Source organism: Heterocephalus glaber, unplaced genomic scaffold (assembly GCF_053883595.1).
Source record: "Heterocephalus glaber isolate CG9 unplaced genomic scaffold, H.glaber_assembly_v1.0 deba00001610, whole genome shotgun sequence".
Classification (NCBI taxonomy): Eukaryota; Metazoa; Chordata; class Mammalia; order Rodentia; family Bathyergidae; genus Heterocephalus; species Heterocephalus glaber.
Genome location: NW_028258381.1, coordinates 40211328 through 40236668, shown reverse-complemented (window position 1 = coordinate 40236668; position 25341 = coordinate 40211328). Strand labels below are relative to the sequence as shown.

The window sequence follows — 25341 nt, the reverse complement described above, 5'->3', positions numbered from 1 at the left end:
GATACAAAAAAATCAATGAATCAAAGAGTTGGTTTTTCGAAAGAATAAATAAAATCGATAAACCTTTAGCCAACCTTATCAAAAAGAGGAAAGAAAAGCCTCAAATCTGTGCAATTAATAATGAAAAAGGTAAAGGCACAACAGATCCAGCAGAAATCCAGAGGATTATCAATATCTACTTCGAGAACCTCTACTCCAACAAAATGGAAAACACAGAAGAAATGGACAGATTCCTAGATACATACAAATTGCCAAAGTCAAATGAAGATATAGAAATTCTAAATACCCCAATTACAATGAGTGAAATTGAAAATGTAATAAAAAATTTATCAACAAAGAAAAGCCCAGGTCCTGATGGCTTCATTGTCACTTAATTGACAGATTCAGTAGAGTGGCTGGATACAAGGTCAACACAAAAATCAATCACCTTCTTCTACACAAATAACAGACTCACTGAGAGAGAAATTAGGGAAACAATTCCTTTTACAATAGCATCCAAAAAAATAAAATATCTAGGAATCAATCTTACAAAGGAAGCAAAAGACCTCTACACTGAAAACTAAAGCACTCTGAAAAAAGTGATCAAAGAGGATATAAGAAAATGGAAAGACATTCCTTGCTCCTGGGTAGGAAGAACCAATATAGTGAAAATGGCCATACTACCAAAACTACTATATAGAATTAAATCAATCTATAAGCTATTTCCAATATTCACCTTTGATATTATCTACAACACATATGAACAAATTGTTAAGTGGCAGAGCAGTGATGTATTCTTTGTTTTTTTTGGTACCAGGGATCGAACTCGGGTCCTTGCACTTGTGCAGCAGACAGCAAAACCACTGAGCTAAATCCCCGGCCCTACTACTATATAGATTTAATGCAATGCTGATTGAAATTCCAACAATATACTTCACAGAACTAGAGAAAACAATCCAAAAATTCACTTGGAACCAGAAGAGACCTAGAATAGCTAAAGCAATTCTAGGCAACAGAGTCGTGGCAGGGGGTATCACAATGCCCAACTTGAAACTATACTACAAAGCTACTGTGATAAAAAACAGTATGGTACTGGCAAAAGAACAGACCTGAGGATCAGTGGAATACATTCAACAATACAGAAACAACTCCAGACATACTCAGCCACCTCATCTTTGACAAAGGAGCCAACCACCATCACTGGAGGAAAGATAGCCTACTTAATAAATGGTGTTGGAAAAACTGGATTTCAACCTGCTAAAGATTAAAACTAGACCCATACCTATCATCATGCACTAAACTAAGATCAAAGTGGATTAAAGATCTAAATATTAAAACAGAAACACTAAACTTGCTGGAAGATAAGATAAGATAAGAACTCTTGAAGACACTGGCATAGGAAAAGACTATGAACAAAACCTCAGTAGCACAGGAATTAGCACAAAGAATCAACAACTGGGATCTCATCTTATTAAAAAGCTTCTGCATTGCAAGATAAACCACCAACAGAGCTAACAGACAACCTACAATGTGGAAAAAATTTTTACCATATACACCTCAGAAAAAGGAGTACTATCTAGAATATATAAAGAACTGAAAAAGGAGACCCCCAAATTCAAAGACCCAATTCAAAAGTGGGCATCTGAAATCAACAGACATTTCTCAAAGAAGTAAAAGCAGCAAATAAACATATGAAAAAATGTTCAACATCACTGGTCATTCAAGAAATGCAGATGAAAACAACACTGAGATTCCACCTCACCCCAGAAAGAATCAAGAAATCAACCAATAACAAATGCTGGTGGGGCTGTGGGGAGAAAGGAACCCTTCTCCATTGCTGGTGGGAGTGCAGATTGGTGCAACCACTGTGGAAATCAGTATGGAGATACCTCAAAGAACTAGGACTAGAGGTCCCATTTGATCCAGCTATTCCCCTGCTGGGTATCTTCCCAAAAGAATTAAAAGAATTATACCACAGCGATATATGTCCACCCATGTTTACAGCGGCACAGCCTGTAATAGCTAAAGCTTGGAAACAGCCCAAGTGCCCATCAACTGGAAACTGGATAAAGAAGATGTGGTTTTTTTATAAAATGGAGTACTACTAGCCATAAAGAATGAAAAACTAGAGTCATTTATAGCTAAATGGATGCATATTGAGGCCCTATTCTTAAGTGAAATAAATAGGACACACATGTGTAAATACCGAATAGTTTCTCTAGTGTGAGAAACTAAAAGTGTAAATAAGGATTAAAATGATTAAAACAAATAACTGATAATTTGAAATAGGAAGAAAAGGGGTGGTGGGAGGCGAAGGGGAAAGGAAAGATGAGAAAAGAAAAGAAAATGGAAATGAAGTCTATGTAAATAGGAAAGGTTGGAGGGGGTGAAGGGTGCACAGGTAATGGGGACAAAATAAGAACCAAGATACAGTATGTACAGGTACAAGCTCCCAATGATAAATGTAAACGTATTTTATACCTAAAATGTACCAATAAAAGAATTTAAGAAAGAAAGAAAAAAAAAGTAGAGAAGAGCCTACCCTAAAATTCAATAAATTTGGTACAACTGCAGTTGGTAACTCCAGGGCTAGAGATGACTTCCAGACCAAGAAAGCCACAGAAGAGGGGCAATTTATTATAGTGTTTTTTCTCCCTGGGGAACCCTCCTGGAAGCCGTCTAATTTTTTTTTTTTTTTTTTTTTTGGTGGTACTGAGGATCAAATGGGAGCCTTCTAATTACTAGAAAATGTAGACATTCAGGTCTTTAATCTATTCACTGAATATTTACTATCTACAGTGTACCTTTTTTTTCCAGCACCAGGGCTCAAACTCAGAGCTTCCAACATGCTATACAAGCATTCTATTGCTGAGCTACATGCCTGGCCCTACTCTGTACCTTTGGAGAACTTATTATGTAAGAAAGGTTATGGCTGGCTGTCCTGCACTTAAGCGTCCCCTCCCAAATAAGGTAAAGTTAATCTAGGTCCCAAGCAAATGTTCACTGGACTGTTGAGACTCTGTGGCAGGGACTTGCCTAAAAAAAAACCTGCATGTATGGGAAGCATTTTACATTGCTTGTTGTAGAATTCTAGACTTCTACTTTGAGATTCTGCTTCAATAGCTCGTTTCCTTTTTTTTTTTTTTTTTTTTTTTTGGTACAGGGGATCGAACTTGGGACCTTGTGCTTTTGCGGCAGGCAGCGGAACCACTGAGCTAAATCCCCGGCCCAATTTTTTTTTTTTTTTTTGTACCGGGGATCAAACTCAGGTCCTTCTGCTTGCCAGGCAAGCAGTGAAACCACTGAGCTAAATCCCCGGCCCTGCTTCAGTAGTTCTTGACTTTCCTTTGCAATACTTTCCACCCAAGTGACCTCTAGTAAAACTCTTTTGTTTTCTAGGAGTCAGGCTGGAGCTTTAAACTTAGCAGGAAGCAGACCTGGTCCTTAGAATCCAGTCTTTTCTTTCCATCACTAAATTAATTTACTTCAAATATTGTCCTGAATGTGAAAGCAGTGTTTCTCAGCTAAGGTATATTCTGCTCCACAGGGGGAACATCTGGCAATATCCAGAAACATCTGTGATTGTCACGGCTAGAGGGTGCTATTTGCATGTGGTAGGTTGAGGTCAGGGATGCTGCTAAACATCCTACAATGCACAGAACAGCCAAGACACCACCACCCCCAAACATAACTATCTGGCACAAATTATCAATAATGACAAGGCTGAGAAATCCTGCAACAATTTAGAAGACTCCAGAGAAACACTGCTGCCAGGTATCTTCCCCACCTTAGATGTAGATAAAGCCAACCTGTGCTACAGGGTGGAAGAAAAGACTTGGAACAGCTTAGTTTTCAAGAAACAAAGGTACTCATACTTGCCCCTCAGCTGGGATAAAACAGGTACTGAAAGTAAGTATAATTAGCCTGTAGATGATCCTCAGAGCACACACTCTTGAGAAGGACAAGAATGCTTTGATGAAACAGCTCCCCAGGACAGACCTCAGACAGTTACCTAGATCTACCACCATCCATGGGATACAAAAAGGTTTCTCTTTCAAAGGTCATAACTCTTTAAGAAGGACAGCCTTTCCCCTTTACTTCTGTGGATCCCCGTCATCAGCCAGCTGCATAGCATGACCACAGGAAGGAGCTACAGACACCTGGCCCTACAGCAGGGGCTTTTTATACATGCATATCTGTATAAGATGACCAAATGTTCCCTTGGCCTTTTCCCAGTATACAAGTATCCTGACATATTAATCACTCCCTTTCCCTCTCAAAAAGGGCAGGAAATACAAAGATGAGACTGGGACATTTTGTTATCCCAAGAAGCAAAGAAGCTGTCAGTGACTGAGGTTGTGGCAGAAGGTTTGAGGAGCCAAATGAAAGAGGCTCTCACTGGCCAAAGATGAAATATTTTGAGCATCAAATTTGAACTGCATCAAATGTAATTGTATCAAATGTTTAAATCCATGAATGCACTACGACTCATTTAAAGACTGATCACCTAGGCCTAGGATAGCTCAGTGGCTGTGTTTGCCTAGCACATGTCAGGCCCTAGGTTTGATTCTAAGCACTGCCATAAAAAAGGGGGTGCAAGGCTCTGCCTCTAACAAGAACAAAGCAACCAGCTCACTACTGTGAAAACAGGTAAATAAAAGGGAGGATTGGGCAATTATCCTGCCTGTTTCATACACACTGAATCTGAATACCCTAATAGTATATGAGAGGAAATTTCTTGCGGAAGTATTCTAGCTACTGTGGGACACAGGTCTCCTGGGAGGCCAGCCTTGGGCCTCGTGAGGTGCAGATCCTGTGAATCTTGCACGTGGATCTCAGCATTACTTAGTAACAGCAGCAGCTCTGTGTGCGTGTCTCACATAACACATCCTGGTTAGTAGAGCCTTGTGGCCAGAGCTGATGGGCAAGGAAGGTCATAAGTGATAAGATTATGTGTTTCAAAGTGTATGAGGTAATAGAATTCTGTCAGTCAGACCATTTACCTTATTAGTAGTGCACAATGAAAAAAAAGAAAAACTTAGCAAAAGAACATGAGGCACCATGTAACAAAACCCTATCTTTAAATAGTATACTATCAAAAAAAATAAAATAAAATAAAATAGTATGCTATTAGCAAAAGGCAAACTTATTCGGTATTCAAAAGCAGTTTAAAAGTAACACAGCAGTGCAGTGCAGCCCATAGTAGTTAGGCAGTGACCAGATACTCTATCTTCTCACCTGTGAAAGAAATGTTATCTCTTAGATGCCTACAAAATCTTTATGTTCCTGAAATCAGCAATACCACCTCCTCATCCCTAATAGGTGGTGTCCAGGACCATGAGTGTCTTGTCTTGGAGGGCCCAGATGCACCAAGGACAGAGGCTTTTTAGCAACAGAGGTAAGTGGCGAAAGCAATTCAGGGCAAGAAGCTACCAGGACCAAGAATACTTACCCAGGCCCAGAGAGTTGATGGAGTGTCCACAGGTCCTGAAGATCAAGTACACTGACCAACATATGAATCTTCAACATCGGATTGCTCCCCCAGTGAGTCCCAAGCACCCAGAAGATTTCCTGGCAGATTGCAATGTTTCAATAAATACTTTTGGAACCAATCACATGAGAACATAGAGAAAAGCATTTTCTTTACTGTAAAGTGTCATCAAATGTAGGGAATTAATACTAGTCCATCTTTCAGGCTCATTTAATCACACCTTTGTACAGAATTGAAGATTTCTTTAAAAATATTCTTGTGTTTATTCAGTGACTATAGCAAAATATTAATTTCCTAATGGTTGATGTGTTAACAGTTGTTATAGTACAAGGAATAATGGAATGGGGAAATATTACACCTGAGGGTGGAATGATACAGTCAGAGATAAAGGAGGCTACAAATAAAGCAAAATAAACAAGGCTGCATGAGAAAAGACCCCAAGTGGGACAGAGTGGTGGTGAGATCTAGCATGGAAGCAGGCTGGCAGAATGAGAGCACATGACAAGATTTTCTCCAGTGGCACTGACCACAACATAAACACACTCTGGAATATTTGGGGTTACTGATTGCTTCAGGTCTGTGGTTCCTCCTATACCCCAAGATCCATGACAACAAGGTCTTATCTGTCTTACTCACCATGGTATTCTCAGTGCCAGGAGCACAAGAGGAAAATGGGTGCATGCCAGGGGGCGGGGGGGGCCTGAGCTAATGATCTTGCAGGCAGGATGGAACTCTCAGAAAAACAAGCTTTGGAGCTGCCAACTTGTGACAAAATTTTGCCCTTACTACTGGACTTGTTTAAGAGGTAGATCTGAACACCCCACTGATGGTGAAAAACCCCCAGCCTGACCTGAAGCTCAGGATGCTGTTTCACCAAAAAATGGTTAAGGGCAGGAGGCATGGGCAGCTGCGCCCTCTGAAAGCCCTGGATAAAGCAGGCCTTGCTCTCTTCCTGTGTTTGTTAGCACAAGGAAAGAAAGTGGGCCAGCCTGCCTTTCCACAGCCATCACTGCACACCCCCAGCACTTCCCTAAGATGAAAGACACTTTTGTGGAGGGGCTGTCCTCCACAGGGTGCCTTCACTGCAGTGGGGGCTCCTGGCGATGCTGGGTCTTCTGATGCCGGTTGAGGATGGACCTCTGGTTGAAGCTGCGCCCACAGGCCAAGCAGTGGTAGGGCTTCTCACCCGTGTGGATCCTCTGGTGCCGAACCAGCCGCTCCCCCTTGCTGAAGCACTTCCCGCACACCTGGCACCCATACGGCTTCTCGCCAGTGTGGGCACGCCGATGCACGGCCAGGTTGGCATTCCTGCTGAAGCTCTTGCCGCACTCACATGTGTAGGGCTTCTCACCAGTGTGTGTCCTCCGGTGCACCTGCAGGTGCTGCCTGCGGCTGAAACTCTTCCAGCAGTCCCCACACTTGTAGGGCTTTTCCCCCGTGTGGCTCCGCTGGTGGACCTCCAGGTGGTGTCTCTGGCTAAAGGTCTTCCAGCACTCATTACACACAAAGGGCCTCTTTCCCAGGTGGGTCCTCTGATGCTTCATGAGGTACTCCCTTAGGGTGAAGCCCTTTCCACACTCCATGCAGCCATAGGACTTCTCCTCCTCGTGAGTTCGCTGGTGTCTGACAAGATTGGAGCTCCGGCTAAAGCCTTTGCCACATTCGGGGCACTGGAAAGGTTTCCAGAAGGAGCTGTGGGTTTTGAGGTCATCAGGCACGGGGACACTATGCTGGGAAGCAGGAAGCACTGGCAGACCACTCCCAGAGCCCCTGGGCTCCTGGTCACAGGACTGTCCCAGGCCAGGCCCCTGGACAGCTGTTTCTCCAAATCTCTCTGAAGTCAGCCCAGCAAACGCCCCTTTAAGGTCTTCCTGCTGTAATTTTGCCTCCTTTTCCTTGTTCCCAACACCTACAGGAGAAAGATCAAGACTGACTCCATGGTGACTAACAACGAAATTTACAAGTTAGAACTCTGCTTCCACTCATGTCCCTTTAACAGCTCCTTCTCTTTTTTTCCCTTGACCAACAACCCCAACACCTTTCACATCCATGGACCCTAAATTCAGACCCTCCTTTACTTCTTCTCCCTCCCTGCCCTTTTGCAGAAGACCCTGCCAAATTTTAATGCCCTCCCACTTGACTTTCTCATTCAGATTTTTCTTCCCTTTAAAATCTAAGTCAGTGCTTTCCTGGTTATTCTCTTCCCTGGCCTTTTCTGCACTGATACACTCAGGTTATACTTGACTTATTTTGCAATTATTCATCTATGCGTTCTTCTTTCCCCTGATTATTATAAAGCCACCCCAGCTACAGGACAGTGTGTACTTCTCCAAGTCCTGGACACTTTCTCAGCTCCCCACCCCGCACACGCTGCTCCTGCCACCTAACTAGGGCTGGGTTAATCTAGAGTGTGGAAGGGGACTGTTGCAGGGAGACGCCTGCTAAGTGCTGGCTGAATGAAGGAGCGCAGTCTGTCCCCCAGCTAAAGCTGCAGACTACCTCCATGCGGGCTGGCACTGAGTAACCCCAACTTGACTTTTCCGTCCTCATTCTAACCCCTGTTATACTCTCTAAATTAACAGAACAGTGGTTAAGGGAAAGAGAAAGAACAGAGGAGAAAAGGTGCTAGGAAACAAAGAAGTCAAAAGAAAACAAAAACAAGAAATGACAAGTGGTGCTTAAACAAGGAAGGAGATCTTTCAAGCAAGATCATTAGAGAAAAAGAAACACATTACAGGTTCTCTGGTGGATAAAATATGAAGTACAAAGCAATCACCTCTGATTTATTCTTTGTTTTGTAAACATCTCGTAAGACAGTAAAGGGGTACAAAACAAATGTAGAGCTCAAAGAATTTTCATAACAAGCCCAACCATCTAAACAGCTTCTAACTCAAAATACAGAACACTACAGAACCAGCATAGAAAGTCTCTCTACTGAAGACTCCATGTTTTAGGTTCCAGTATCCTGCCCAGTATACGATGCAGGCCTGAGGAAAAAAACTAAAAAATAGAATTAAGAGAGAGAGGTCTAGGGCCAGGGATTTAGCTCAGTGGTTTCGCCGACTGCTGCGCAAGAGCAAGGACCCGAGTTCAATCCCCGGTACCAAAAAAAAAAAAGAGAGAGAGGTCTTTTGCTTCCTTTGTTAGATTGATTCCTAGATATTTCATTTTTTTGGATGTTTTTGTAAACGGAATTGTTTCCCTAATTTCTCTCTCAGTGAGTCTGTTATTTGTGTTCAAGAAGGCTATTGTTTTTTGAGTGCTGACCTTGTATCCAGCTACTCTACTGAATCTGTCAATTAAGTCTAGAAGTCTTCTGGTGGAGTTTTTTGGGTCTTCTATGTAAAGTATCATATCATCAGCAAATAATGACAGTTTAACTTCTTCTTTCCTATCTTTATTCCTTTTATTTCTTTCTCTTTTCTAATTGCTGCGGCTAATGTTTCCAGAACTATATTGAACAGGAGTGGTGATAGTGGGCATCCTTGTCTTGCTCCTGATTTTAGAGTGAAAGTTTTCAGTTTTTGATCATTTAGTATGATGTTGGCTGTTGATTTTTCATAGATAGCCTTAATCAGGTTAAGATAAAAGACCTTCTATTCCAATTTTCTGTAGGGTTTTTATCATGAATGGGTGCTGGACTTTGTCAAATGTTTTTTCTGTATCTATTGAGATGATCATATGGTTTTTGTCCTTGACTCTGTTAATATAGTGTGTTACATTTATTGATTTATGGATGTTGAACCATCCTTGCATCCCTGGGATAAATCCAACTTGGTCAGGGTGTATGATCTTCCTGATGACCCTCTGTATTCTGTTTGCCAGTATCTAGTTGAGGATTTTTGCATCTGTGTTCATTAGGGAAATTGGCCTGTAGTTCTCTTTTTGGGTTGGGTCTTTCCCTGGTTTTGGAATCAAAGTAACACTTGCTTCCAGGAATGAATTCGGAAGTATTCCTTTCTTTTCAATTTCCTTGATGAGTTTAAAGAGTAATGGCGTTAGTTCTTCTTTAAATGTCTTGTAAAATTTAGCAGTGAAGCCATCTGGACCTGGGCTTTTCTTTGTTGGTAAATATTTTATTACATTTTCAATTTCCCTCATTGTAACTGGGGTGTTTAGAATTTCTATATCTTCTTCATTTAACTTTGGCAATTCATATGTATCTAGGAATCTGCCCATTTCTTCTGTTTTCCATTTTATTGGAGTAGAGGTTCTCAAAGTAGATATTGATGATCCTCTGGATTTCTGTTGGATCTGTTGTGACTTCACCTTTTTCATTCTTAATTGCATGTATTTGAGCCTTTTCTTTCCTTTTTTTGATAAGGTTGGCTAAAGGTTTATCGATTTTATTTACTCTTTCAAAAAACCAACTCTTTGATTCATTGATTTTTTTTTGTATTGTTCTCTTAAGTCTCCATTGCATTGATTTCTGCCCTGATCTTTATAATTTCCTCCCTTGTACGAGCTTTGGATTCGTTATGCTCTTCTTTTTCTAGGAGCTTGAGGTTCTGCATTAGGTTATTTGTCTGAGTTTTCTCTGTTTTCCTAATATGGGCACTCACTGCTATGAATTTCCCACGTAGAACTGCTTTCATTGGGTCCCACAGATTCCTGTATGCTGTACTGGCATATTCATTTACTTGTAGAAACTGTTTAATTTCTTCTTTAAGTACTTCTGTGACACACTGGTTGTTCAAGAGGGTGTTATTCAGTTGCCATGTGTTTGTGGGAGTTTTGCGGTTTCTTATGTTATTGATCTCCAATTTTATTGCACTATGGTCTGATAATAAACAGGGGCTAACTTCAATTCTTTTACATTTACTTACACATGTTCTATGAGCTAGCATGTGGTCTATTGTGGAGAATGACTGGTGTGCAACTGAAAACAATGTGTATTCCAATTTTGTGGGGTGGAACACTCTGTAAACATCTATTAAGTCCATTTGTGCAATAGCTTGGTTCAGTTCTAGAATTTCTTTGTTAACTTTTTGTCTAGATGATCTGTCTATTTGTGATGGTGGGGTATTGAAGTCCCCCACTACACTTGTGTTAGTGTTTATTCAGTTTTTCATGTCCATTAATATGTTCTGTATAGTTGGGGGCATTCGTATTTGGTGCATATATATTTAGGATTGTCATCTCTTCCTCTTGGATTGTTCCCTTCACAAGGATGTAGTGACCATCTTTGTCTCTCTTAATTAGTTTTGGTTTGAAATCTACTTTGTCTGCAAATAAGATTGCTACCCCTGCTTTCTTCTGGGTTCTTGTGGCATGGAGAACTGTTTTCCATCCTTTTACTTTCAGTCCATGAGTTTCTTTTTGAGTTAGGTGTGTTTCTTGTATACAGCATATTGTTACATTTTCCTTTTTAATCCATTCTGCCAGTCTGATTCTTTTGATTGGTGCACTGAGGCCATTAACAATGAGGGTTATAATTGATAGATATTGATTTATCCTTGTCATGATGTTTTACTTTTGTTGGCTCTTTTATTTCTTATTTTTTCCCCCTTTCCCTTTAGTTTCTTACCTTGCCTGGTGGCTTCCCTCTGTTGGGCCTCATGGAGTTGTGATCTTCATTGTTTTTTTCTTGGATATTATTTAGAATTGCTCGGAGTGCTGGTTTGGTGTTCATGAAATTTCTCAGGTGTTCTTTGTTGTGGAAGTATCTAATTTCCCCATTGATTTTGAAAGATAATTTTGCAGGATACAACAGTCTAGGTTGGAAGTTATTTTCTTTTAGGTCTTGAAATACTTTACTCCAGGCTCTCCTTGAATTGACGGTTTGTGTTGAGAAGTCTGCTGTGATTCTGATGGGCTTTCCTTTGTAAGTGATTTGTTTCTTTTCTCTAACTGTTTGTAGGATTTTGTTTTTCTGTAGGGTTTCTGGGATCTTGACAAGTATATGTCTAGATGTACATTTTTTTTGATCATGGCTAGTTGGAGTTCTATATCCCTCACTTATCTGTATGTCCAATTCTCTACCTCTGTCTGGGAAGTTTTCCACTATTACTTCTGTGAACAGGTTTTTATGTCAATTGTGCTTTCTCCTGTTTTTACATGGACTACTATCAGTCTTATGTTATTCTTCTTTGCATCATCTAGCAGTTGTTGGATTGATTTCCCGTGGTCCCTTACTATTTTTAAGAAATCTCTATTTTCATGGTCTCTAACCACAATTCTGTCTTCTGTATCTGATATTCTATCTTCAGATTCCCTTAATCGGCTGTGGATTTCAGGGGAGTTTTTGATCTCCTGAATATCTCTTTGAATCTGTTTCACAGATTCCATTTCTTTCTTATGTTGGGTGTTCATAGTTTCCATTTTTTTCTTATGCTGGGTATTCATGGCTTCCAGCATGTTTCTGAGCTCATCTATTTTTTTATCTGTTTCTGTTCTAGATCCTCTAATCATGTCTTTCACTCTGCTCACCATCTCTCTAGATATCTGGGAGACTATTTCTGCTTTGAATTTTTCTAGAGCCTCATTCATCTGTTTTTTTACTTCCTGTGCTATCAGTTCAGGATATCCAGGTGGTTGGTTATGGGACTTTTCCATCTCATTTCCCCCAGGATGTACTCTTGGTGGGGTGGAAGTCTGAGTTTGTGCCTTGCTTAAATGTCTTCTCATTTTTGTTTCTGATACTGTCCTTGGTTTAACTCCTGGGTTGATAGTTTGAAATCTAACAAAGGAAGCAAAAGACCTCTACACGGAAAACTACAGCATGCTGAAAAAAGAGATTGAAGAGGATACAAGAAAATGGAAAGACATCCCTTGCTCCTGGGTAAGAAGAACCAATATAGTGAAAATGGCCATACTTCCAAAACTACTATATAGATTCAATGCAATGCCAATCGAAATTCCAACAATATACTTCACAGAACTAGAGAAAACAATCCAAAAATTCATTTGGAACCAGAAGAGACCTAGAATAGCTAAAGCAATTCTAAGCAACAGAGACATGGCTGGGAGTATCACAATCCCCAACTTGAAACTATACTACAAAGCTACTGTGATAAAATCAGCATGGTACTGGCAAAGAAACAGACCTGAGGATCAGTGAAATAGATTAGAAGATGCAGAGACAACTCCAGACATGCTCAGCCACCTCATCTTTGACAAAGGAGCCAACCACCCTCATTGGAGGAAAGATACCCTATTTAATAAATGGTGTTGGAAAAACTGGATCTCAACCTGCCAAAGATTAAAACTAGACCCATACCTATCACCATGCACTAAACTAAGATCAAAGTGGATTAAAGATATAAATATTAAGACAGAAACACTAAACTTGCTGGAAGATAAGTTAGGTAGAACTCTTGAAAACATTGGCATAGGAAAAGACTTCATGAACAAAACCTCAGCAGCACGGGAACTAGTAGAAAGAATCAGCAACTGGGATCTTATCTTATTAAAAAGCTTCTGCATTGCAAAAGAAACCACCAACAGAGCTAACAGACAACCTACAATATGGGAAAAATTTTTTATCAGATATACCTCAGAAAAAGCAGTACTATCTAGAATATTTAAAGAACTGAAAAAAATCAGACCCCCCAAATTCAAAGACCCAACTCAAAAATGGGCATCTGAAATGAACAGACATTTCTCAGACAAAGAAGTAAAAGCAGCAAACAAATATATGAAAAAATGTTCAACATCACTCGTCATTTGAGAGATGCAGATGAAAACAACACTGAGATTCCACCTCACCCCAGAAAGAATGGCTGCTATCAAGAAATCAACAAATAACAAATGCTGGCAGGGTTGTGGGGAGAAAAGAACCCTTCTCCATTGTTCGTGGGAGTGCAGGCTGGTGCAACCACTGTGGAAGTCAGTATGGAGATACCTCAAAGAACTAGGACTAGAGGTCCCATTTGACCCAGCTATTCCCCTGCTGAGTATCTTTCCAAAAGAATTAAAAGAATCATATCACAGTGATATATGTGCACCCATGTTCATAGCAGCACAGTTTGTAATAGCTAAAGCTTGGAAGCAGCCCAAGTGCCCATCAATTGGAAACTGGATAAAGAAAATGTGGTTTTTTTATAAAATGGAGTACTACTCAACCATAAAGAACGAAAAACTAGTCATTTATAGCTAAATGGATGCATATCAAGGCCATACTCTTAAGTGAAATAAATAGGACACATATGTGTAAATACCAAATAGTTTCACTAGTGTGTGAAACTGATAGTGTAAACAAGGCTTAAAATGATTAAAATGAATAATTGATAATTTGAAATAGGAAAAAAGGTCCAAAGACGAAGGAATGAAGGGAGGGGTAGGGGAAAGGAAAAACTGTGAGAAAAGAAAAAAAAAATGGAAATGAAATCTATGTAAATAGGTAAGGGTGGGGGGCGGTGAAGGGCGCACAGGTAATGGGGAAAAAAATAAGAACCAAGATACATCATGTACAGGTACAAACACCCAATGATAAATGTAAATGAACTGTATACCTAAAATGTACCAATAAAATTAATTTAAAAAAAAAAAAAAGAATTAAGAGAGAGAAAGCAGGGTACCAAGACGACCAATGCCAGTGCAACCCACAAAGGCACTGGCCAGTTCCAGGCACTGATTTTTATTGGCAATCAACTTGGGTAAAGGCAAGCTACGTGCAAGGACAGGACTACATGCAGTTTCTACGGAAATTAATATAAACAAGGCTCATAAAGGACAAGACAAAGCATTCCTGAATTAGAAACAGAATAGACAAAATATATGGTTGTAATTAGAATACTGTCCTTCTAGTAAGGTTTTAGTTGTAGGAATAGAATTTGGGTACAAGTTACTCTGACCCCAGCATGTAGGCTTCGGCTGAACTCACTTCTATAAAAAAGCCAATTGTGGGGTTAAATCTTTTTGTTGTTTTTGTTTGTTTGTTTGTTTTGGTACCAGCGATCAAACTCCGGTCCTTGGGCTTGCGCAGCAGGTGGCGAAACCACTGAATTAAATCCCCAGCCTAAATCTTTACAGCCTGCTTTGGGCATAATCAATTTTACAGTCTCCCACACCTCTCTGCCTACCCCAGGGAACACACTATCCAGACCTTTCCCTGACTGTTCTGGAACTTTATGTAATTGATTCACATCTTGTTTCTGCTTCTTCTGGATAATATTGTTTGTGAGCTTCCCCTAAGCCATACTGTACAGCTATAGTTTCTTCTCTTCACTGGTATATGTACAGCACTCCATAGTAAAAAGATACCAACAACTTCAACACACTTCTATTTATCTAAAATTAATCTATTTATTAATTTGACTGAGGAATTTGGGTAATTACCAGCTTTGAAGTATTATGAATAATAAAATTAAAATTAAGTGCAATGTGTGAAACTAGACATGGGGAAGAATGAATATGTAACAGATATTATACATATGAAACATACTTATTTTCTTATGTGCAATTATGACACTACTAAGATACATGTCAAAGTATTTAGGAGTTAAAGATCAAGATGTTCCCAATTTCCCAATTTTCATTCTGAAAACACACACATTTTACAGATAAATATGGCAAATGTTAACAACCATTGAAAAAAATAAGAGTATAAGTGTACTAGTCTTAGCTTTTCTGTACATTTGTACATTTTTACAATAAATGTTCAAAATGTGAAGCACAGAGAAAATAAATAAAATGAAATACCTAAGTACAAATGAGGCACTTGGAAAAAGACACATTAGTGAAAGAGAATAGACTAAGTAGTAAGAGGCCTGACTTTAAATGTTGAGTTAGCTACTCCATTGCTGTATGAGTATAGAAAATCAATTGACCTCTCTGAGTCTTTCTTTCTTCATCTTCAAAATGGACTGTACTCTCAGGAAAGTTGCTATACCCACAGCAGGTACATGGATGTGTCGTACACTGGGCAGGAAACTGGAACCTACTGCAGAGGTCTCTAGCAGATGCAGAAAAAACCTTTGACAAATCCAACATCCATTTAGGATTAAAAAAAAAACAAACCCTGAAGAAAATAGGTACAGGTATAGAAGGACCTCGTTTTAGCTGGATGTAGGGGTATATGCCTGTAATTCCAGCACTTGGGAGGCTGAGGCAGTTCAAGGCCAGCCTGGCTACACAGTGAGTTTTCAAGGCCAGCCTGAACTGCACAGTGAGACCCTGTCTCAAGACCAGAATGTCTACTACGACCACTCCAGTTCAACATAATACTCAAAACATTAGCCAGATCAATCAGGAAAGAAAAAGCAATAAAAGGGATGTACAGGAAAGAAGGAAGTCAAATTATCATTATTTGCTGTCAACGTGATCCTCTACAAAGATGATCAGAAAAATTCCACCAAAAGACTCCCAGAATCAATAACCAAATTTAGCAATATAGCAGGATACTAAATCAACACACAAAAATCAGTAGCGTTCATGTATATCAATGATTAACTCACTGAGAAAGAAATTAGGAAAACAATATCACTCACAATAACATCAGTAAAAATTACAGTGATAAAAACAGCACAGTACTGACACAAAAACAGACATGTGGATCAATGGAACAGAATAGAGAAAAATGAACCAAATCAGCTCCTGCTAGCCTGTGCCCTCTCCCCCTCTGCCATGAAATTCCCTTTTTCTGTCAAAGAACCAGGGACAAGATAAGACCTCTGACCTGTAGCTTTTGAAACTCCTCAGTTTCTCACCCATCAGATGAAGACAGTCTTACCTGGAGAAATCCCACAGTCCTGCGGTTCCACGTATTCCCCAAAGCAGTCAATGTGGGCTGGGGTCACGTGCCTCCACTCCTCCTCAGGGAAAGCCAAGGCCATGTCTTTAAAGGGCGCCATCCCCTGAAACAATACCGTAGCTAAATAACGGTCCCTAAAGGACAGTCTAATAGCAGCAGTGAATATGGAGAACAGAGGGCTGAGCAGAGCAAGAAGGCAGAAGGAACCTGCCACTTTTTGGGGGGTAGGGGGGAGACAAAGTCTTGCTATATAGTTCAGGCTGGCCTTAAACTCACTATGTAGTCAAGGCTGGCCAATCCTCCTGCTCCAACCTCCTGAGTACTGGGATTGCAGGAGTGCGCCACCACATCCAGCTTAAGGGAAAGCAACTAATTTGTCTTAGTCTCTGCTGCTGCAGCACTGCTTGTTCCCAACAACCACAGCGTTCCACGTCACCTGCACTTGCCCCTCAAGCTTCACAGAGACTGGGAAATGCCATGTGTCCCTCAAGCCTTATCTTAAATAACAGCACCAGGGCTGGGGATTTAGCTCAGTGGTTCTGGCCCCAACCTCGTAAGTGCAAGGTCCCAAGTTTGATCCCCGGTACCAAAAAAAAAAAAAAAAAAAAAAAGAACAGCACCACGTTAGAAGAAACATGTTCTCATTTTCTCATTCACTACACCATAAAGAACCACTCCAGTAAAAGAGAATGATCTGACAAAATGAAAACACATGGATATCACCCTCATTCCCTACAATCTGTTCTTGGAAAACAGGAATGCGGAATGGAGTGAGCACCAAGCCTTGCTCAATGATGGCTTTGCCTCAATCAGGCTTAACTTGTTTTTTTTTCTCTGAATTAATGTCTTTTCTTTGTCAAGCGCTTTAAGACCCTCCCCCTTCAGAAAAGTGCCCCTCTGGAAACCCACCTCTCTGGCAGCACTCAGCACCCTGCGGAAGAGTTTTAAACTGTGGCAGGAATGCCCATCTGTACCCTCATTACCTCCAGGTGAGGCAGGTTTGCAAGCTTTAACAAGGCCCCAACTCCTGGGGTGGCAAATGTGGGCCCAAAAATATTGCCAAGTACCCTAAAAGCCCCACCAAGCCAGCTACTTCTCAGTGACATCTCTAGAGGAGGAACAGCAGCACAAGCAGCCACAAAGGGCATCATCTCTAGGGCAACCACCACAGCCAAGGCATCTGTGGAAACTCTCTCACTGTCTTCCTCTTCATAATGATAAAGAGAAACACCACTGTGTCGATCTGTGACAAGAGTCCAGGCATAAGGCTTGGTGCAGATTAACAACTAGAAGATGGTGGCGGTGAAGAACACAACATAGCCATGCCATCAGAGTTAGCGAGGCAGTGAGTCAACTTTGTGGATGGCACCTTGCTGTGCAGGGAAGCCCTGGGGAGGGTGCATCTCCACTGAAACAGCTCACCTGTGACCCCACTGCAAGGAATCCAGCTCCCATCACTTGGTGTCTGGTGCCCACTGGGGGAAGGCTGGGACCCACCTGCAGAATCGGCAGCGCTGAGGACGGACAAAAGCAGGGGAAGGATCAACACTGTCGTCAGTCAGCCCACTCAAAGGCAGCCCCACCCAACACACAACCTCAGGAATCAACAGACTTTAGGTAGACTTGCTGGAGCCACACAGACCCACACAGAGGGGTCTAGATGCCCCTTGCCCTATTCTAGGCTCAGAAGACTATCCCAGCTCTCTCCCTTCAGGGCTATTCATGTTCCCTGGTAATACTTCAAGATAACCCCCTTTGTGATTCAGTAAAGGAAGAAAATCCCACATTACTTTGAGACCTGTAGTTTGTGCACTTAGTAAATATTTCCACTTGTCAGCTGCATAGCTCCTGGTGGTTTCTAGAAGGGATGTGTGGGGAAGGAGAAGAAATGATAAGAGAACATAATTCCCTAGTCATCCCCTCCAGAAATCAGAGTTGAGGTAGAGAAAATTTCATCTGTGTCCTACCAAGGTCAACGAAGTAGCCAGGAAAATCAGTTATACCATGCAGAAAACAGTTTATCCATTGCTGTGTTTCTGAAGCAAATGAGTGGGGGTGGCTGCAGAGCACGGTGCTCCATGCCTTTCCGTCCTTGCTGTCTGCATCTTACCCTGTTCCTGGAAGGCCTGCGTCCCACCTCCAGGATCCTGACGAAGCTGCTCTTCGGTGCTCTGGTCTAGGCCTTGAACTCCTTCCCCAGAGGGCATCCCCCACTCAGGCTTGACTTCCACTGGCCCCAGGTGAACACCTGGCTCCCAAGCACCTCTGCCAATGACTGTCTCCTGCTGCTCTCCTTGCACGTGGCATGGAACCTAAGAACAGTTCCCAACACCAATTAGAATAAGGCTTGGTCAAGGCCCTTAGGACAGGAACTGAATTAAAACCTAGAAAGAGAACTAAGAAAAGAAGCCTCTGGCTTTGGGAAGAGGACAGAAAAGCTGACTGAGCACTTCTCAAGGACATCAGTGAGGAGGTGAAACAGAGGCAGAGGCCCTTCTGCAGGGCCTGAGCAACTGGTATCTGTCCACACCATTTGACAGGGACCCCTCTGCCTGCCTTGACACTGATCAAATTTCCCACACCACCACAGAGCCCAAACACTGTCCTGCTGAGCACTTAACCACTATATAGTCAAAACTAGAACACCAATTTTCCAGCTGCAGAAGCTGAGAACCCAAAAGTGCAAAGCCCATACTTCACAGTAGGCAGTGAGGAACTGCTGCTCTACACAGAGCAATGACACGTGGAACTCCCACGCTGAGCTGCTCTTTGCAAACCAAAGGCCCTTCCTTGTCTGCTTTTAGGCTCCTGAGTTGAGAGCAGAAAACCAGCTCTCTTAGGACTCTGCAGGGAGACAGGAAGTGAGGGATGATGGCACTTTGGGAGGGGCCACGCTACAGAATGACTGGCGCTTGGCCTCCTTTACCAGCCTTGGTCAGGTACCTGTACCATAGCCACGGCATGACGGAAACACAGCCAGTCTCGAGGTAGCACCTGCGCTGTGCTCAATTTGTGTCATCAGAACAGCACCATGTAATCACTGCCGGAGCTCTGTGAGCCAGTGCTCCAGATAGGGAAATAGCACAGCCACAGACAACTCACAGGAAGAGTATTCACCAGGTGGGATTCCCTGCATTTCCACAGGCAGCTCCCCCAGAGAGGGGCTGGCTCCATAGAGGGCCCTGAAAACAATCTCAACTGCCTTCTTTGGGCAAGAGGCCCAACAAGGAAAGAGGATCAGGCCTCTGCCCTGGTGCCCAAAGGTTTCAAGCCTTTTTGCACACCAGCATCTTCCCTGGGAAGAGCTCCTCTTACTAAAAACCCACCATTCTCAAGAAGTCTGAGAGCAGAAGAAAGAGGTTCTACACCTCCTCTATTCCCAGTGCTTCAAGCCTCTTCATTCTTTAATTCCCACACCATCAGCACAAAACCCAGACACCCTCTTCTCACCCACCGCCTTGGCATCAACTGTGCTGTCAGTCAAGTCCTCCACCAGGGCCTTGCCGCTCTCTGGGCTGTGCTCTCGGATCCAGGCATAGAACTCCCGGGGGAGGATGGTCAGGAACTGCTCTAGCACTAGCAGCTCCAGGATCTGCTCCTTGGTGTGCAGCTCAGGCCGAAGCCACTGGCGACAGAGCTCTTGGAGCTCCCTCAGGGCTTCCTGGGGACCTGCTGCTTCCTGATAACGGAACTGCCGAAACCTCAGACGGAAAGTCTCAGGACTGGAGTCTTCCCGCCCCCTGCCCCACAGCAACTCTTTCTCCAGTTTCACCACAGGAACACCCATTTGATGCTGAGGATCTTCCGCCATCCCTGGACACTCTTTAAGCATCTTCATACTCCCTCCTGAAGACTGAGGATGACAGCACAAATGAGCCTTTTGAGAACATGAAACACACAAAAGGTCAGTCAGTCCATCCCAGTCCTGCGTCTAATGAATATTCTGCTGAAGAACATGGTAATAACCCACTATGAGGCACTTTTTCAAAAGGCTGAACATATTTCCTGATGGTCACGTCAATTAGACACAGTATTTATTAAACACCTATTAGGTACAGAAAAATGCTTAAGATTTATCACTCCACAAATAGCTTAGGATCTCACTGGGGTGATAGCTCAATAACAGGGAATAGTATAAAATGGGATATAATTAAGTTAGTACCAGGGCCCACTCAACAATAAAGGAAACATACATTTAACATGCACAGACACACAGTCATACACTGCATAACAGACTACATATCTGACAGTGGTCCAATAAGATTATAACAAAGCTTAAAAATTCCTATAGTCTACTATTACAGTTTACTTAATAATATACAACTACACTACTGGCTTAATATTTACTATTTTATACTTTTTATTTTATTTTATTTTTTGTACCGGGGATCGAACTTGGGTCCTTCCGCTTCCAAAGCAGGCGGCGGAACCACTGAGCTAAATCCCCGGCCCAATATTATACTTTTAATCATTACATTAGAGTGTACTCCTTCTACTTATTAAAAAGTTCGCTGTAAAACAGTATACTCTGCTTTGCCAATAGCAGCCTCATACAGTACTGTACTTCTTGACTGTATCACAGCTAGACTATCTAGTTTAGGTAAGTGCACTCTATGGTGTCCACATAACAGTGCATTTCTCAGAATATGTCCCTATCATTAAGTAATGCATGGCTCTGTGCGTGTGTGTGTGTGTGTGTATCCTCTCAAACATGCAGAAACTAGAGCTTGCCCTCTTGAAATTTGTACTAATGCAGCCGACAGAAAAAGCAAACATGAGCAAGTACATAAAAATTGCAAGCAGAGACAAGGTCTAGAAAGGAAATAACTAAGGTGGTTTGTTAGTGAGGCCAATGGACCTGGATATGGCTTTTCTGAAGACATGACTCTTAGGCTACGAATTAAAGGATGAGCGTGAGCCAGTCATTCAAAGAGTACTCCAGGCAAAAGCCTTGAGGTTAGAAATTACTTTGCATATTAGTGGCTTGGATGTGATGGTGTGCTCAGTCTAAAGACAATGGAGCCAATGTCTGCCTCCCAAAATACATTATATATATAATATATATATATATATATATGAATGAAACATGAGAAGTTTAAAAAGAAAAATGATTAATGTAAGTTCAAGTATTCCCTGAGGAACAGGCTTTTAGTAGACAGAAGATGAGTCCTATTTACCTCCACGGTGGGTAGGCAAGGAGGACCCAGGCTGAGGAGACAGAACTAAAGTCCAAAGATTGGTCCAGAGAATTAACAACTGGCAGGAGGCACGCCACAAACTTCTGCTAAATATTCTTAGGTGTTTGTGTATTTATTTACACACACACACACACACACACACACACACACACCCTAGACTTTGCATTTTCAGTCTACAGTACCCATTTTCTCTGCTGCATTGAGATTTCTCTTCCATGATTTCCTAGCTGTTGCAACTGCTCATCCCACCAGTGCATGTGGTGCACTGTCGTGCCAATGTTTATGAGTATCTCCGCATACCAGATTCCCTTTTAGGCAAGGGAAGTCTTCATCCTTCATCTCTGGCACCGGACAAATAGAAGGCGCCGCATACCTATTTTTTAAAGGACTGTTCTACGTCTTGTTCTAGAATGGCTGCTTTCACTTTTTCCGAAGAGTTCCGCCTGAGTGCAAGCCCTCATTCGCAGACACCCTACGTTACTTAGGCCAAGCCTGGCGGGGCAGGATGAGCCTCGCTCCTACCTGAGCCTACAGCGGCGCGGCTCATCCGCGTGGCCACCCGCAGTACCTCGTCCCACAGCCGAACCGCTGATGGCTGCGGCCGAAGCCCGCCGACCTGGCTTCAACAGCTGATCCGCTGCCCTTTGGCCCCGAACCTGCGCCCGGGTCCTCCAAGCGTTCGGCGGACAGGAAGTGAGGGGCGGACACCGTCGGACAGGTGCGCACGGAGAAGTCTCCTTCCGTCTCCTCTCTAGGACGTTCGGAGGTCTCAGAGGTGCGTCTCGATGGTCGCTCCTCGGCTCCTGGGCTGACCGTCCCCCTCAAGGCTCTGGGTCGCCTGGCGCCTTTCTGTCTCTATGCCTTTTCCCGTTTTCTCCCTGTGGAGAGGGCTCGGTGTGTCTCCAGCCACACGGCGCCTCCCTTGAGGAGCTAAAGGCCCATCGGTCCAAACGTGGGTGTGTTGTGCATGGTGCAATGTGCAGGTTCTGGGGATAAAGGGATGTGGAAGGAGCACCGGGCAGTGGGTTCACGGGGGGGGGGGGGGGGGGGGGGCGTGCATGCGTTGCAATCATGGAGGCATCCTGGAGGTGCGGGCCCTTCGCCAAGCTGTGAGGGGTGAACCCGAAAGTGCCTCCACCCGAGAGCGCCAAGGCCGGGGCGCTAGGGGCTATGCACTTCACGCCCAGAGCACCGCAGCCAGCGACTGTAGAGCCCGCCCTCAGGACGCGGGAGCAAAGCTTTGGTAGATCCTGTGAAGAAACCCTGAAAAAAGACTGAGTATCCGGGGAAGGAGGTCAGGAAATGAGAGGAGGGTTAAATAACGCAGTCCCGGAGAGAGGCGGAGAAACGCCTGGGGCAGTCGGGGAGACTAGGATTGCAAAGAGGGTTTAGAAATCAAACCTATTTGGGAGAGAGAATTGACGAGGCTGGAGGATTGGAAAGAAATAGGAAGGATGGAGTCATTTAGTGAATGACAAAGTGGACATCTCTTAAGAACAGACTTTTATAAAACAGAAAACCGTTGTTCATCTGGAAAGATACAACGTTGAGTCGTATGTTGCATGCACTACATGCAGAGGCAAGTTCCAAATGGATCAAAGATTAAAATATAGAACATGAAACCAGGTTTCAGAAGAAACCTAGGCGTGGTGGCCCAGGCTGGTAGTGATAGGTAAGTTAATTAGATATCTTGGAGGCAGCTAGAGCGTCTCTCAAGGAGCCTAGACCGCTAGGAGCCAACAAGGAGAACAATTGAGGCACCTTCACTGGTTACCATTACAAAAAGAAAAGAGGCACTACTTCCCCTAGAGATGGAGGGCAGTGACTGATATTCTAAATGGGGAAATCCCTTGTATGAGACTTGTTTTCCAATTTGCTCCCCATGTAATCACTATTACCTGGGTGATCTTATTGGTTGGTCGTGATTTTGACCCACCTCATGCACACCTTGTAATTTTTGCATTGGGTCTTATAGTTTTGTCCCACTTTGTACCTGCCTCACCTCATGGCTTTGCTGTATAAAGCAACTTTGAAAAGTGGGGTGGGTGGGCAACCCACTTTCCAGGCCCCTTTCTGTCTCTCTTAGACAGAAGCTTTCTTTCTCTCAATAAGTTTTTCCTACTCTTAACCTCCATTGTTCCTAGAATTCATTCTTCAATTTTAAAGAACACAAACTCGAGTTTCAGATATCTAGCAGATTTGGGAGTTGCATCTATTCCCCTTATATCACCAGCACTTAGGAGGCTAGAGGCAGAAGGATCTCCGAGAGTTCATGACCAGCCTGAGCTAGATAGTAAGTTCAAGGACAACCTGAACTACACAGCAAGACCCTGTCTCAAAAACAAAACACAGGGCAGGGGATTTAGCTCAGTGGTTCTGCCACCTACCTCGCAAGTGCAAGGTCCTGAGTTCCATGCCCGGAACCAAAAAAAAAACCCACATAATAATAATAATTGATTTTAAAGTAATGTCAGAAAAAAACATGGAAGAATTATTTTATAACCTTGAAAGGAGAAAGTTCTTGCTAATTATGACTAAAATCCAGATGCTAAGAAAGATAAATTTTACTATATCAGTATCAAAAACTTTTGCACAGAAAAATATAAGCAAAATCAAAAGACAAACCATGGAGAAAATATATCACAGGTAAAGGGTTAATTTCACTAATAGATGAAGATGCCTAGGATATACAAAGAAAAAGACCAACAACCCAGGAGGGAACACAAACTCCTAGAAAAAATAGAGATAGCTGCTAAACATATGAAAATACAGTGGATCCTTGACTTACAAAATCAATTTATTTGTAAGGGCTGGTTGTAACTCAAGTTGGTCAATTGAAGGCTCCTCTACAAAGCCTTCAAAATCTCTCTCCTGTTTACAGAACATTTGTCTCAGTGTCCTTAGAGAGATATTGGCCCAGGATTTCTCAATTAACCCCACACAGGAAAGGATGCTGTAATGTTCCTTCCCGAACTCACTAAGAGTTAAATCTGTAGGGCCGGGGATTTAGCTCAGCGGTTTCACCGCCTGCTGCACAAGCTCAAGGACCCGAGTTTGATCCCCGGTACCAAAAAAAAAAAAAAAGAGTTAAATCTGTATCTGAGACCATCTGGAAGCACAAGCAGTCAGCATTCAGGTTGTAACTCAAGACTTTGGTGGTAAGTTACAACTAAAATTTCAGTCATAACCGAAGCTGTTTGTATCTCAGGCCAGTCATAACTCGTGTCCACTGTATACTCGATTTCACTCACAATATTAAAAATTCAGATTAAAACAGTACTAGGATACCATTTCTTACCTATCCAATATTTTAAGTCCAAAAGATTAACACAGTCTCTTGATAAAACTGGGAGAAAAGGCAATTGTTCTCAAAATTATAAAAGCATTTACTCTTTGATCCAGGAAATTCTGTGAATTGATCCTATAAATATAAATGCACAAATATGTACAGGGTTACTCATTGCAGCATTGAGGTATTGCAAGAAGAGTGGAAACCACTCATGAACCCATCAATAGAGGACTGAATAAATAAACAATGATCCATCCACATAACACAGCACTATGCAGCCATAAATAGGAAGCTCCAAGATGTATTAAGTAACAAAAGCAAGGTACTAAAAGTATATCTAATACATAGAGTGTCAAAATTGTAATGTGTATATCTAGATAATGTATATGATAAAAGATACAAATAAGGACATTTTCTTGTTTCAGCTCCAACAAACATAAAGTTACTTTATCTAAATGTCACCTAGGGGTATGGTTTGGATTTGAAATGTCCCCCAAAGGCCTGTGTGCTAAAGTTTTGGTTTCCAGACTGGTGTGCTCGGGAGGTGGTGGAAAGTTGAAGAGGTGGAGCACAGTGGGAGGCCTTTCGGTCATCGAGAATGTGCCTCTGAAGACTAGTGGGCCCCAAGCCCGTCCTCTTCCTCTCTTTGCTGCCTGGGTGCTGTGAGGTGAGCAGCTTGCTCCATAACACG

General features: G+C 42.5%; 1 protein-coding gene across 13 annotated transcripts in view; it reads right to left on the bottom strand.

Moving 5' to 3' along the window:
- Zscan25 (zinc finger and SCAN domain containing 25) overlaps positions 1 to 22385 on the bottom strand; it is a 51961-nt gene extending 29576 nt beyond the window's left edge. The window contains exons 1-8 of one of the 13 annotated variants that reach the window (XM_087195896.1): positions 21544 to 21877; positions 19618 to 20040; positions 18274 to 18475; positions 17962 to 18021; positions 17586 to 17677; positions 16143 to 16266; positions 6657 to 7379; positions 5432 to 5550 (exon numbers count right to left, since the gene is read on the bottom strand). In XM_087195896.1, coding sequence (XP_087052022.1) covers positions 5474 to 5550; positions 6657 to 7379; positions 16143 to 16266; positions 17586 to 17677; positions 17962 to 18021; positions 18274 to 18475; positions 19618 to 20040; positions 21544 to 21618 — 1776 coding nt within the window. In that variant the 5' untranslated portion in view covers positions 21619 to 21877 and the 3' untranslated portion in view covers positions 5432 to 5473. Of the gene's footprint in view, positions 1 to 3088; positions 5551 to 5664; positions 7380 to 16142; positions 16267 to 17585; positions 17678 to 17953; positions 18476 to 19613; positions 20041 to 21543 lie in introns of those variants that run through there. The other 12 variants (XM_021254826.2, XM_087195898.1, XM_087195897.1 and 9 more) reach the window with 12 other exon arrangements.
- Positions 22386 to 25341: the final 2956 nt, after the last annotated feature.